Source organism: Anas acuta, chromosome 1, assembly GCF_963932015.1.
Source record: "Anas acuta chromosome 1, bAnaAcu1.1, whole genome shotgun sequence".
Taxonomy (NCBI): Eukaryota; Metazoa; Chordata; class Aves; order Anseriformes; family Anatidae; genus Anas; species Anas acuta.
In genome coordinates this window covers 145,729,644-145,744,892 of record NC_088979.1, presented here as the reverse complement: position 1 = coordinate 145,744,892, position 15,249 = coordinate 145,729,644, and the positions used below count along the sequence as shown (strand labels likewise).

At 39.3% G+C, this 15,249-nt stretch overlaps 1 protein-coding gene across 4 annotated transcripts in view; it reads left to right on the top strand.

Annotated features, from left to right (window-relative positions):
* The window catches only part of KIAA1549 (KIAA1549 ortholog), a 139,011-nt gene that overhangs the window by 89,886 nt on the left and 33,876 nt on the right, over positions 1 to 15,249 (top strand). For all 4 annotated transcript variants that reach the window (XM_068663599.1, XM_068663585.1, XM_068663592.1 and 1 more), the window contains exons 9-10: positions 4,261 to 4,438; positions 5,752 to 5,936. In XM_068663599.1, coding sequence (XP_068519700.1) covers positions 4,261 to 4,438; positions 5,752 to 5,936 — 363 coding nt within the window. The remainder of the gene's footprint in view (positions 1 to 4,260; positions 4,439 to 5,751; positions 5,937 to 15,249) is intronic.

Sequence of the window (15,249 nt, the reverse complement as noted above, 5' to 3'; positions counted from 1 at the left end):
ATATATATTTTTGACATGTATCTGCTGTTTCTACACATGCTTAATGCTGTTTGCTTTGTACCCACACAGACTAAGCCACATGATACATTTTGTGAATAGTTCATCATAATTTCTCATTAAATTCCTGTGGAAATAGTGGGTTTAATAGTAGTTTAAAAATATGCTAGAAGCTAATACAAAAATAATTTTCCTTCATTTCAGTGTGCCTGTTCTATTGAACCTAAAAAAAAGCAAAAAGGTGATCCTACTAAGTGACAAAAAGAATGATGTTGTAATTTAAAGAAAAGAGCAGGTTAGATGACACTGCAGTCATAATGTGCATGAGAGAATAGTATCTGTGAGGGGAGGCAATGACTGGATTGAGTTTTTCATTAAAGCAGGGGTTCATTCCCTTGCTTTTCTGCTAACAGCATATATCTCTCCCAAGTGCATAATCTGGGTGAAGGCCAAGTCTCCCTGTGAGACTATAGGTACAGAGCTTATGGGAACTGCTGCCCGACCTCGTTTGAAACGAATCCATGGGCCAGCAAAGCCTCCACAGAAGGTGTCAGAGGAGCAGTCCTTAGGCCTGCAGTCCACGTCCCGGTCCCCTCAGCTCTCTCACCGGTCTCCTTGGCACGGTGTGACCAGGGTCTGAGGGCCCGCTGGCAGAATCGGGCCCATGTGGCAAACTGGGTGAGGGCTTGATGTGGTGGCAACAATCAATGTTTCCTGCCACTGCTGGTTTGTGCAAGGGCTTTCTCTGACCCAGGGCCACCTGCATGTGATGCTTGCTTCACATATTTTATGTTGCCTCATCTCCTGAACCCTTCAGGCCACAGTACAGCTTGACTTAAGTGCCTGTATGCTAAAATACTGTTTTTTTTTTTTAATAAAGTAGAAAGCAGAATCTTGTTTGATTATATTTTTTCCTAAGGGATAAGGGTAGTGAAAAATGGAAAATCATCCTGGTGTATATGTTTTGGAGTTTTTGAGGGTGTGTTCGCTTATTCCTCAATAACACTTCTCCCTTCAAACCCCTGAATAAGGTCACCCAGGGACTCCTTCCCTGTAAATGGGTTTATGGCTGGGAGATCTCAGGCTGACTGATGCTCTGCACATGCCTGGTGAGTTTGTCCAACACCTGGATTTCCCCTGCTTTCATTTATGAACAAGACCTGGTTGCCAAGGCAACTCTCTTCACTGACCTATGATAGTCTCTTGAAGACACTTTTTAAATTAAATTTACTGACACCTGAACACAATTAAGTCTTTCCTCTCTGGAGGTTAAACACGTATTTAGTATCAAGAAAGATGAAATCATTTCTGTACACAGAAGTTGAATGAATTAGTCTTTTTTTTTTCTTTTTTAATTTTCTGCCTTCTCAGTATTGAAATTCTTGCATCTCATCTCTCCTTATGTCTTTCCTCACTGCCAAAGTATAAATGTAAAATGCTTCCTTCCTTGCACATGGGCTGCATTTCTACATGCCTGGAAAATACCACTTCTGTCTCTGCTTTCATTCTTAGCACTCTCAAGGAGAGAGAAACCACTATTAAATATGGGACAAAAGCAATCTGAAGCTGCACAGAGAATACAATTTGGAGGAAAATGGCACAAAACTTATTGTACAGAAACTGTAAAAAATGGGTGCAGTGACTGTGTATCTTGATTTTTAAAATTGATTTAAAAATATTTCAGACCTAGTGTGACTGTGTTGCAGCAAATTTAGGTCTGTTAAAAAAATACAAAAACACACACAGAGGGTTAGTGAATCAACAGGACAGATCTGAAATCTAAAGAGCTGATACTGTCGCAATTCCTGAGTTTGCATGCAAGTTGAGCTGTCTCGTAGCCACCTCAACAATAGCCTGTTCAGCCATCAGCTCTCTGAGAACAGAACTCTGTAGCCATCTCCACGTGGATTTGAAATTCAGTCTGCACCTTTCTGTACTATGAAGTGAGCACTCATAAAGAACTGCATAATCAGAATGAATTCTTTCAGAGAAAGCATATCTGAAAAAAGTGAGTTTTGTTCATTTGCACCAGCCTGCACTTCCCTCTGTTGAATTTCTTGTTCATTGCCATGTTCTCTGTACTGTGCCAAAATACCCCCAGATGCTTCTCCTTACCATCCTGTTGGATTCCTCTCACCCTTCCCTACTCCTCAATATGGAGAGGAGTATTAAAAGTGTTTTATTTTGGTTGTGGCAACTTGCACAATGGGATCTGTCTTCCTCCCCCTCTGTTCTTTCTAAAGGCAACTGTGGAGGAGTTCCTTTCTGAACTCATTCAGCCAGAGTTTCTGACTGTTACTCTATGTGTTTAACACACGTACACTAAGTGTAGTACTTCTTGAATACCCCACAACACCATAAAATCTATGATAATTCAATTTAAGAATCTTCTAGATTTCTCTGATTCTGTAGGTTTGCAAGTGTCACAAAGAAGCTTCCTAAAATTAAAATGAGAACCCATTGACTTTAATCACAAGCAGCCTTTCAATTCCCTTCCTCTCTGTGTGAGATATGTGCTAGTTAGGAAGTGCTCATCCATGCTGAAAGCAGATACTGCTTAATACTCCCTACTGTTCTGTGCATTAAGGCCAGGCTGTGGTGAAGGCAGCCCAGATGAAGTAAAGATACGAAGCTGTGGGCATTTGTTAACTCATGATGTATCTGGGGTCTTTGAAACCATATTTGACCTTACAGCTGCTGAATATGTGCACTAAGAAACCATATTTATTGATACCCTTGTGTTACCTTCAATCAGGGATTGGTAGAAGTGTGAATAGCATTCAGGATGAGAAAACGGTATTGGTTAATGGGTTAGCAGGTCTTGCTATGTCTCATAAAATTGCTCATTTCTCTGCTCTATTTTTGTGTATTCTGTAACTTACGCCAAATGTGAGTAACGCTGAACATTGTTCTTTGATTTCCGTTGATTTGGCTTAAAAAACTTGTATGACAGTTATGCTTTCTTGCTTTGGTTTTTGTTTTGTTTTTATTGTACTTAATATTGCCATTCCCGGGAGATGCTTTTTTAAGACATGTTGAGCTGATGTCCCCCAAAGACAACAATATCGTTCCTATTGAAGTAAAATATTGCACTGCTTCGCTTCAACGTGATTATTTTGTTAGAAACAAGGAAAGAAAAAAAAAAAAAAAGCTTTTCTTTTGTAAGTCTTAGACATGCAAAAATTTATTAATTTGCTTTATTTTAAGCCTATAAGCAGTTGTTTGACATTCTAATTTATTAACTATGTACTTCACAGTGAAAGGAGAGTTCTGGAGGAAACTAAATATATTGCTCCATTGTGGCATTTCCTCCCAGATCTCTTCAAACTCTGTTTTGCATGGTGGAATACCTCCTGCTCTTTGTTTGGAGTATTTCTAGGTTGAAAACACCATTAAACTTAAATGGTAAATCAGAGGAGAATTATTATATATGAGTTTAATTTTATAGGAATTTAAAATTGTTATGTGAGTCTCATCTGCAATGTAGATGTTCAACAGTTAGATAGTATCTACAGGGCTTCTTCATAGCACACATTCTTTTGATTATTAACATCTTTAGAAGACTGCTTCCCACAGCATCAAATAAATTCCTTCGTGAAGAAAGGTGGATACCAGGGGGAGCTGTTTGGAGTTTGAAGGTAACTGTGCAGGTGCTTTCATTTAGGAAGAGCAAACAGTTCTTTTTGAAGCTAACAGAATATTTGCCTGTGTAAGTGCTTAACATTCAGAAAAACTGAACCAAAAAAAGTGTGTGTTATGAATAAAAAGAAATGTGAAGTCAAAGTATTCAGAGAAGGAAAAGTGCAATTAAATGAATCTCTCCAGCAGCTCCTACAACCCAACAAGCTACAAAGGTAATAAGGCTTATAGGGCGGGATGGTATTGGCATATTTAGAATGAAAGCAGTTCTGTTCAGTACTGGATCTCTGTGTTGTCATGAAACAAATACAAATAAATAAATAAACAACCTTCAGGATTGCTATAAAAATGTATTATGTGAGGGATCACTTCCCTGGAAATTTCCATTCATAGAATATCCCAGATTGGGACATATACATGTATATTCCAGATATATCCCAGATGAGGACAGATAGAGATTCCATCTTGGCAAAGTTGTTCCAAATGTTTCTTTTTAGAGAAGTGTCCTTAAGGCCTATACCCTGTGAAGGGAAGGGGAAGACAGGGAAAGACTAAAAGGCCAAATGTACAGGAACCCCGAATAAATACAACGTAAAATGTAAAAGCATTCCAATTTCTTTTCAGATTGTGAATGTGTCACGGTTAGATGGTGTTGATAACCCTGTGGAGCTGATCTACTTTGTGGAGGATCAAGATGGAGCGAGATTCAGTGCTCTGAAGTGCTCTGACCTGATGAACAGGGTTGATATCCAGCGGGCTGCAATCATTCTTGGATACCGCATTGAAGGCGCCGTTGCACAGCGTAAGCCCTGTCAAATCTGTACTGATGCCAGCAGAGAGAAAAGGGAAGGGTGATAATAGCTTTGGAGATTGTGGCACTGCACAGTGCCCACAATTGTGGTAGTTTGCTCTCGGGATATGTTTCTAAATTTCATCCCTCATTAAAACAGCTCTTAAAAGATTGATCAGTAGCTCGTATATTTCTTAATTTCTGTCAATGGTTTGCAATATTGGTTGGACAAAGACGCAAAAAGTTGCAATAGTAAATTCCTTTTATAGAAACGTAAGTGTTGAGCACACTTCATGGACTGTTTATAGCTTATTCTGCATACAGAAACTTAATATCTCTGGCACATCATTAAATGGTTGTTTCAACAGATGCAGATTTTTTTTCTTTCTTATTGGGAAGAAACTAAACAAATTTTTTTATATAAGACAATGGTAATTTTATGCAAGAAATCGTAATGACATAAATGAGCTGTTAGAAGTATAAAGTGTAAGAATTAAAATATGTTCCTTTACTGTTGAGATTCATCATCAGAATGGCTATTAATAAAAATGGCACACAAAAATAAATTGAATAGAAATACTGTTTTTTGACTTGAAAGCATTGTTTTAAGAAAATGTGTCAATTTGACTAGAAATATATTACTGCTGTGGGTTTTAGTCCCACATATAGCCACTATGCAAAATAGAGGAATTCGAAGTTCTGTCAGTTTTTCCAAATCACTTTTTCCATGCATGACTTGTTTGTTTACACTTTTCAGTATGACTTTTTTTTTCCTCTTTGGGAGTAAAAGATCTCTCACACTGACAATGAAATAGAGAAAGGGGAAAAAAAGGTAACAAAAATGTGGGGCTGTACACAACAGGTGGGGGTTGTTACTGATTTCAAATTCACTGTGATTATTGGTGGAGAGGGTAACAATATCTATAACAAAAGAGAAGAGGTAGCTGATGATACTACCTGAAGCAGAATACAGACAATAAAGTAAAAAATGTTCTCACCTTAGTGGTGAGTCATTTTTCTGGACCCATTTCACTATGTCAGGTCAGTTTGGGATTACAAAGTGATGTGATAGAAGAGTATTTTCATTAGTAATTTAAGCATGGGTCCTCAGAAGGTAGACCGGAACAACTGATCTCCTTCCCCATGCTTCCTGAGCATGACATATAATAACTTCTAAGTGTATGACATTTCCTGTGATGTGCGGCTGGTTTCTGATAAACTCCTGAACTCGTATTTACAAGAATATAAAAATACATAACCTTGAAGTGTCCTCAGTTAAAAATATATAACCACATAAACCTGCTGTCTTCCTTTTAACTTCACAGCTGTAGAAAAGCTGAAGGAGTCCTCCTCAGAGTCACAGAATAGCAACCTATGGATTATTGTTGGAGTGGCAGTCCCAGTTGCTGTGGTGCTCCTGATTGTTATTATTTTATACTGGAAACTTTGTCGAACAGACAAGCTGGAGTTTCAGCCAGACACGATAAGCAACATTCAGCAGCGACAGAAGGTAAAAGGAGAAGCTGTGCTGGGAGGAGGTTGAGTATTCCGACCATAAATGAATGTGGCAGTCTAGGGAACGCCTAGTATCCTTAAATAGCATGTGGAAACATAGCTTCAGAGCCTTCTTGTTAAAAAGCAAAGAAAAAAGTTAAACGATAGTTAAAGTCAAGAATCCCATGGTGTTTTATCTGTTCTCCTAGTTATATGATACTGTGTTAGATAGATACATTCTTCTGAAATAGGGGCAGTGTGGCTGAAAGGAATCCTTTATCACTTCATTCAAGGCTTCAGCTAGAACCGAGTAAGAGGAAATGTATTGAGTGTTGAAGCAGTGACCCTGTTTTCTGCAGAGGGCTGAATTTTTATTTGGCGAGCTTCCGCTAAAGTAATTTGACAACTGTACCACACCATCCATTACACCTCACACTGGAACTAGCATTTGCTAGTTTCCATCTTTGGGATGGGCTTTTTGCCCATCTTTGCTGCTCCCCATTCTTCTGGAGCTGCACTCTGAGAGCCCGTTGCAGGACTAGAACTGCAGTTACAGGATCTGAATGAGACTTCACGGGTGGGCATGCTGGTTGATGTGATGGAGGACTGGGTTAGGATGGCGATAAATTCCATAGTCTGTCGTTTTAGTGCTCAAGACCGTAAATGATCCATGATTTTCACAAAATGAAAAGGAGTGGAAAAATGACTTAAAGGGTTACAAATCCTACTTTTTAACAACTGAAGAGAACATGTCTGTTAGAAATGCTTATTAGTGAGGATACTATCAGAGGCACTAATAAAGGCAAAGTAGTCTGCCTGTGCTAATCCTGTGGTACTGTAGTCATGTTTCTGTACCTGTCACCTCATGTTCAGTCATACAGTTTTCTCTGTAGCAAGTCTTGTCTGTACACCATGCTCCCTTTTGAGATAATTAATGATGTGAAAGATGAGAGAAGCAGAAAGCGGTTGCACTTCCAAAGCAGTCAGAACAAATCAATAGCAACTTCCACTTGTCTTGGCAGTGCAGAGTGAGTGTAAGAATCAAGGTCAGCAACAAGTTGTACCCTTTGATGAACTTCATCTTCTGCTATGGTTTCACCTGTGCTGTAGTAATACATAACACAAACCTTGATTGAAGAAGTTCTGTAGTAGTTTAAGCTAATTTGAGAAGGGTCATACAAAAAAGGCGGGAGGGGATCATTATCCTTCTTACACTATTTCATGACACAAATTTTCAGTCCCTCTCTGCTGTCTCAAGCATTTTGTAAAAAAGTGGTTGTGTTGGCTGTGAGGCCAGAAACATCTTTTCATCCCATTGTTTTGGAAAGTTGCTCAGTTGTTTGCCTCTGCTGCTTCCACAATGTTCTTCATTTTAATCATTCATGAGTCAGAAGCCTTGAATTTGTTTATATGCAAGTCCTAGTTCACCTAGGGAGCCACTTTCCCTTCTCTAGGGAAGTCACTTCAAGCAAACTAGAAAGATCCAGTAAGGACATCTAGTCCAGTCCTTCGTGTGCCAGTGGATGGCTCATGTTTAAATACTAAATGAGGTAAAGCAATAAAAAGCATCTTAAATTTTCATCAGCTAGTGCATTAAAAATCTGGCAGAATCTACTTCAAAAAATAAAAAATAAATAAAAATTCCTCCTTTGCTCGGGACCCAGAATGAAAGAATTAATCTGTGTTCCATGATAGCAGGCTGTCGTTGGGCTCTCTTCGTGTCTTCAAACAGTGGGTTGGAATTCCAGGGCAGAATAGGGTTTATTAAGCAAGCACTGAAGGACCCCTGGACAGTCACGACAGCATACAAATGATGATGTGCATTTGGTCTGGTTCGGGTCTTTTAAATTGTTTGTGGTTTTCATTCTTTTTGTTACAGTAAATGCAAAGTAATGATGAAGAGAGTCAAATCACGTGGTCTGGGATTTAAGATTTTAGATAAAACCAATTTAAAAATAAATTGCACCCCACCTGCACCCCCTCATTACCCTCACAATTATTTGAACTTGCCTTTGGCACCAGAGGAAAGTGAAGGTCTTCACTACCTCTGTAAATAGGAGGATATTTTGGTTAGAGATCTGTTTGGTTGTTGTTGTTTGTTTTTTTTTTTTCTTGAAATCAAATATTTTATTGAAAAAGCCACAAAGAATATGCATTTATAGTGATATTTTTCCTCATTTCCATTAAGCTTAAGGAAAAAAAAGGAAATACAGAAATGGAATGTGTAAATCTTGAAGTATTTCACTAACAGGCATGATATGCATACTGGAAATAGAAGCCAATTTTGTCAACATGTAATAAGTCTACAATGTGTTTTGCACTTGAAAATGTGTTGTGTATTTCTTTTAACATTAATAGTACTGGTTGAAAATAAGAAACAGGGACACTCTTCCTGTTCAAATGAAATAGAGGTTGCAGGCTTGGTCCTTGAAACATCAACAGTGAGAAGTTAGGTAAATGTATAGTAATGTTCATTTTTCTGCAAATGGCATCAGTAAGGCTTAAAGTTTACAGGAGCTTTTTACTCTCAGTTTGGGGTGTCTCTTAGAAATTTGAATTTTTCTCTTAAGATGGTTTAAAGACACTGTATTATAGATTCTGTAGCCCAGTGTGCCATTGACCTTTTCTTTCTTTCTTCCTTTTATTTAATCACTTAATTCTGGTTTTAAACACCTGCTTTCATCCTGAAATATTTTGATTTGCACACAGGCCCTATAATCATTTGAATTTTAATCTTCTATTTGTTAAGGCTTACTTTCACGGAATTATCTTTTATTTATTTTTTCCCTTGGTTTGGTAGGATATTTGTGTTCCTACGACCACCATTAAGAGCAAGTGATAAATTGCATACCCTCATAATCTATCTTCCAAAGAAGCAGACAAGTACAATTATCTGTTAAGACCCTAAATGCCTTTTGGGCTTGCCCCTGAGAGTATGGCTACCTGGGTACAGCACCGCGGTGGAAAGATCACAAGATATCTTGGCTGTGCAGGCACTCCATCATGCCAGCACTGCCAGCCTGCTTTGGTCTTTGTCCAGAGCTTGGTGTTTCTGCAGCATACATGCTTCTTGGGAGTATTTGGGCCACAGCCCCCCACTTGTGACTGTAGATAATTGCGAGTTTTCTATGTCACTAGGCATAGCTGTGTTGAAAAATATTTAGGTCCTACGGTGACAAACCCATAGAATTACCCAAGGCTGCATCTGTAGTTGTGTCATAGCAGCCTTGAAGCTGAGCTTGAGTCTGGTTTTGCTGCTTGCCCCCACCCTCAAGGCCAGGTCACTCAAAGATACCACAAGGCAACAACTTGGGCATGGCAGGCTGTATTCAGCAAAGGCCTGTTCTGCAGAGCAGATGTACCACGCCATGCTACCAGTTTCTGTTATTTCTATCTGGCCTTCTAGTTTCATCACTGAATCCCAGTCCTGCAGATAGGATGTCAAAAGGTTCCTTACAAGGTTATCTCTGCGAAGGACAGGGAGACAGTCTGAGCTCAAACAAGGTTGTAGTGTTTTGCTGACACTGAGAATGCAAGGTGCAATAACTATAAGAGATGTTTTCCTTCCAGATGGTCTCAGAAGCTTGCAATTTAGGTGAGTTGAAACATAGATAGAAAGGAAAACTTTTGTGGAAACTGATGCTAGCAAAATAAGGTTCAAAAGTATTGTAATAAACTCTAGTAGATTTTCTAGTCCATCTGTCTGCCTCAAAGCAGGATCAACAGTAACTGATAAATACTAGGTGGCATTTTTTGTCTGGAGACTAAATGGGAAAAGGTGCTTAAATCAGAGTTTTCTGGGACCCTTTTTAAACTAGAAGTTACGGAAACAGGTCAGAGCAGTGAATTTCTATGCAAGATTCATTGGTCTGTGCAAGGGTAATTCTTTTCAAGAGATGGAGCTGAGATATTTAAAGGGCACATCAAGTATTCATGACTTGTTCGGGAAGCTGTAGCATCCTGCAAAAAATTCACCTTGATGAGATCTGGGTTGTTGCACTGGATAAAGATGCCTTTGCTTTTTGGAATAAAAAGCTGCATAAGTAGCATTCTTAAGTTACAGGATTTTCTCTTGCCTTTCCCTATATCCACCATAACATCGTTACAGCATGAACCTTTTTATTGCAAAGAAGCTGTGCTGTGTCTTTGTGGGAAATTGAATTTTTGCAGTGGTTTGTTTTGATTCTTTGTGAGAAAATGGAGAAATGTCTTTAATGTCCAAACCATCATTCTGCTCAATACTGGACTACAGCCATTTTTGTGCAAAAACACTGTCAACGCTTTTTCTCTTCTCTGAAGAAAAAAACACAACACACATTCTATATATTTGTAATGCAAACAGAGCTGGCAATAATATTTATTTCCCTGTGGACATCCACAATTAAAATGGGACCTGGCTCTCTAGGGATCTAACTTTCCCTGCTGTGTATGAGCTTTCAGAGAAGAAAGTAAAATCCCTCGCTAGGACTTTCCAGAAGTAGTTTCAGCTCTAGACAGTTATTCAGGGAAAGTCTCCTGGCCCTATTGACAGGGATCTTAACCCTATGGACAAGCTTACTGATCTTTAGAAGGTCCTGGATGTTCTCCTTCTAGTGAAAGGTATCTGTGCCCATGGCAGAGGGGACGGAACTGGATGGTCTTTAAGATCCCGTCCAGCACAAACTGGTCTGTGACTCTGTGAAATGATGGGCATGCTGAACTCATTGCCTGTGCAGTGCTGACTTTGACCAAGCGGTTTGCTCAGTTCCTAGTTTTTCTAAAACCCTGGAAGAAAAAAAGGCTGCTCCTCCAGCCGGGAGTTGCTCCTCTCTGAGGCTCTGTGTGCCACTGTGGTTCTTAAAGGCTGCACACACCTCTCCAGCTCAGTGTCCCTGTATGTTGACGTGTGGGAGAAGTGGGGTGCATCGGCCTCAGCGAAGCCTAGGATGAAGTATATGGTACCCCACCTTCTCCGTGAGCAGTAGCACAGACAGTGTGAGAGCTGGAGGGCTGCCAGTTTACATCGTGTGCCAGCAAACCTCAGCTGATGTGTGATCACCTGGGGACTGTTCCCAGCTCCTGCGTGTCTGCTGTAACCCACAGGGCTTGTGGCAGTCACTCAGAGCACCCCATGCCGCTCATCGTTCCAGGTAATGAGTCGTGCATCCTGCAGCACATCAGGCAGGCTGGTATGGATTTTTATTTTTCCCCCAAGCAGGAACATCTGATACCCAAAGCTCATGTGTCAGGTGTATCTTTACACCTCTGAACAGAGTTTTGCTTATTATTGTCTATTCAGTAAACTACCTCTTGGATGTTCCTGGGATCAAAGAGGCCAGCCCTGCTGGAGGCTAAATACTAGGCTTCTGCTCCTGATACAAAGAGTTCTTGTGATGTTTTGACATCCTGTAATGCTTTTGTTCATCTGTATAATGTAGAGGCAATAGCTCTGCATTTCAGAATAATTCCAGTCAAAAGAGATTCATGTAAAGAAAGGCAGCTGACACCAATCTTATAAAAACTACTCGAAAACTGACATGAGTTTCTGCAAGAGATTTATGTCTGTGCCAACTGTTTGCATAACAAATACCTTTCATTTCTAATAGCAACCTTAACTATCAAAAATGTTGTCTTTCTGAAACTGGCATACAGGTTTTGCTGTGTTCAACTCGATAGCTGGATTCTAACAAGGAACACAGTATTCAACATCTTAATTACTTCTCAACAATGCAGTTCTCTGATGTCAGTCCTTTTGCAAGAGCTCTTTTGTGGAAACTCATCTTCTGTACTGAGGATTAGCTATTGCAGAGTTGTAGATATAAAATACCATGCTTGGATATACTGCTTATACCAGCAGATTTGAAACAACAACAACAACAAAACCTAAAATGTCTCTATCTGCATTTTTTTAATAAACATTTGAGCAGCCATACAAAAGTTTGATTGAAAGGCCCTTCTGCCAAAAGCCAAGAGTCTATAGAAGGGGATAAGGACAGGGAAGGGACATACGATAATTTTCTTTGAGGAACTTTTCAGCTTCCAATTATGAGACTCAGGGACTTTTCACCCTAGAATTGACGATACTTAGCAGCCCTCAGTGGATTTGTCCTCTGTGAGCTTTTCCAGTCCTTCTAAACAAATCTGAGCTGCTGACAGGTGCTTATCCAGCATGTTATGTGAAAGAATCATGTTGTCATCTTTTGTGTTGCTTTTCTCCTGCTACCTCCATGTTTTCTGTGACGCTCCTGGTCCTTACATTGGAAGGAATGGTGAACAGCTGGTTTCTGGACACCAGTGCAGTGCCAATCTTGACTTTTCAGACCTCTGTCATTTCCCGTCTCCATTGTCTTCTTCCTAGACCAAGGAGTGCCTTTTTGCCTTTTGTCTTCTCCTTTTTTTTTTTTTTTTTTTTTAACCATTTCTCTGAACTAGCCTTTGAAAAGGCTACATTTTCTAATTCTTTTCAATCTTTTTTTGAGTGGGGGAAACTAGAACCACATATGATTTTCAAAACGTAGGTGACACATGGATTTATAGAGTAATATTTATATAGTGGCTATTTTTGAAAAGAACTTTAAAAAAATCCATTTTCAAAACACAGATTAACTTTATAGTATTCTAGTCATAATAGACCACTAAGATTAGATTACTACTGGGGAAGTAAATTTGTCTTTCATACTGTAAGATGCTAGTTTACCATAGCATTTAGCTATTTTGAGAACAAGGATATGCACCAATATCAAATTATTGTTATTAGTGGTTTTAATGTCACTACTCACTTGTTGCAGAACAGCAAGAAATTGCGCTAAATGGCTTGCAATTCACATTGTGATTGTAGCAAAATGACAGTGTGAATGGAAGGCTTTTATAGCCAGAGCTGACAGGCTAGGTGATTTGTTTGTATACTTTATCTCCTCAAATTACAGGTGCCTGCATGAAATGGCAACATCGTTTGAAAGGATCTCTGGGCGAGAAACAGATTTACCTTAGTTTTACGATAGTCATGGATAATGGGGCACAACAAGGAAGAAGGAAAAAGAAACTGTAGCTTCATTTTAGCAAGCAGATTATTTCTACAGTGTATATTAATGTGCTTTCATTCTGCCTGCATTAAGCGCTCTTTAGATTTATAAATGTGTCTTGAGTTATAAGACCACGGGATTATCTTTGCTCACTGTGCCTAACAAAATGCCAGCACAAACACTGAAATTGCTAATCTATGTTCTGTCTTAAAGTTTGTCAGCAATTTTCTCACTATTTGAGAAAGTGTTTCTGGACTGTCTTGTGTATGTACCCTGTCCAGACAGTGAGAGACACATTATGAACGTATTTTCTTGCCTCACAAATTGGGAATTTTTTTTTTAATTTGTAATTTTTTTGACATGCTCTGCTACCTGTTAGAGATTGCAGTTGATACCAGACTTGCTTATGTGGTCTTTGAGAAGTAATTTTTTGACATATCATATGGAAATGAAACTGTTGGAACTGAGACTCAGCAGTCACCTCTATTTTATAAAGTTGATGATCATTTTCTGACTTATTCCTGACACTTTCATCTAACTAGTGTGCAAAGGAACCTCACCAAAGCCTGCTTCATACTATCCACCCTGCAGCATTTCTGTGTTAGGAGGAAAGCTAAAACTATGTACGATTCAGACACAAAACTCTGCGTATTACAACAGTTACCTTAGCAGCCTATGGGCATAGATGCACTCGGAGTTAGGGGCTCTCAGCAACATGCTTTCTCTCGTGTTTTGTGAAATTCACTGAGCTGTCATGGGAGTATTAATGTGGCAGCAGGAAATGCACAAAGGAGAAGAATGGGGATGATGAAAACCCATGAAAAGCATCTGTCTTAATAAAATATTTCAGAACAGGTGTCTTAAGAATTCAAGGCTTTTAAGAATTTTTGGAAATCTGGAGTTTTCTTTATTCATTTGTTTCTAATCCTGTGCCAGGGGCAGAATTCCTGAGGTAGTGCTTTTCATGGCATTCCTTCTTATATCTATGATGTGGTGGTGGGCAGGAAATCATGTACTGTATAAGTACATTAAAGGAGGCTGTAGCGAGGTGGGGGTTGGCCTGTTCTCCCATGTGCCTGGTGACAGGACGAGGGGGAATGGGCTAAAGTTATGCCAGGGGAGTTTTAGGTTAGATGTTAGGAAGAATTTCTTTACTGAAAGGGTTGTTAGGCACTGGAACGGGCTGCCCAGGGAGGTGGTGGAGTCACCATCCCTGGAAGTCTTTAAAAGACGTTTAGATGTAGAGCTTAGGGATATGGTTTAGTGGGGACTGTTAGCGTTAGGTCAGAGGTTGGACTCGATGATCTTGAGGTCTCTTCCAACCTAGAAATTCTGTGATTCTGTGATTCTGTGATCATGGTTTTGACTTCTCAGAGAAGGAAAGGGGGACCAGATGATGTACACTATCTTTTTCTGATTTTCTGTGCCAGCATCATCTATACTGTGCACCCTTTTTCTCAGGCTTGATGGTAGAAACCCCTGCAACTATAAGCATGTTTCTTCTCCACAAGGACACATTTGCTCAACTGCTTGAGCTATTCCCAGTAATGGTGACAGCTGACAGAAGTGCTGCTGTGATGACAAATGTGAAATACAATTTATACGATGACGTACTGCTCCAGCATGAGAAAATTTTGTGCATTTTGCACATACAAGCCCTTCTTTGGCTCTCAGATCTCAAAACCCTACTTTTTTGAGACAAGGCTTGCTGTAGGAATGCAGGCTCTAACAGAGTCATAAGAGTAGCAAGAGAGTATCCCATATAAGAGATTATATATTGAACTGCCAGTATACAAACCCTTCTTATACAGAGATCAATGGTTATCACGTGAAGGTATTTAAATCTATTTAGAAACCTTTTTAACTAGTTTTAAAACAAAAGTCATAAACCAACCAGGAGCAATGAGCGATCTCTAAACATTTCCCAGTGATGCTTAATATTTTTTAAAGGCCAAGAAAGAATTTGTGCTTATGGCACAAGTTAGTTTCATCATGTATTTTATATTTTATAGGTAAATTGTGTGAACAGCACAAAAAGACCTTGAAATACAAATGGGTTTTCTCTCAGTATTTTCAGGGAGGCAATAAAGAAAGAACTCTTCTGTATGATCTTCTAATGTGTTTTATTGATCAATGAGTTACTGTGCCTTGATTCAGATGTCCATTATTGTTGTTGAATTGCATATATAATTTGTATTCATACTTTCCAGACAATACATGGCTGTGATGCAAAATGATTTTATGTTGAAGGGGAGCAATATAAGCAAAAGATGGAGCATATATACGTATGTGCATAGCGAATGGGAATGATATGAAAAGAATGAGCTG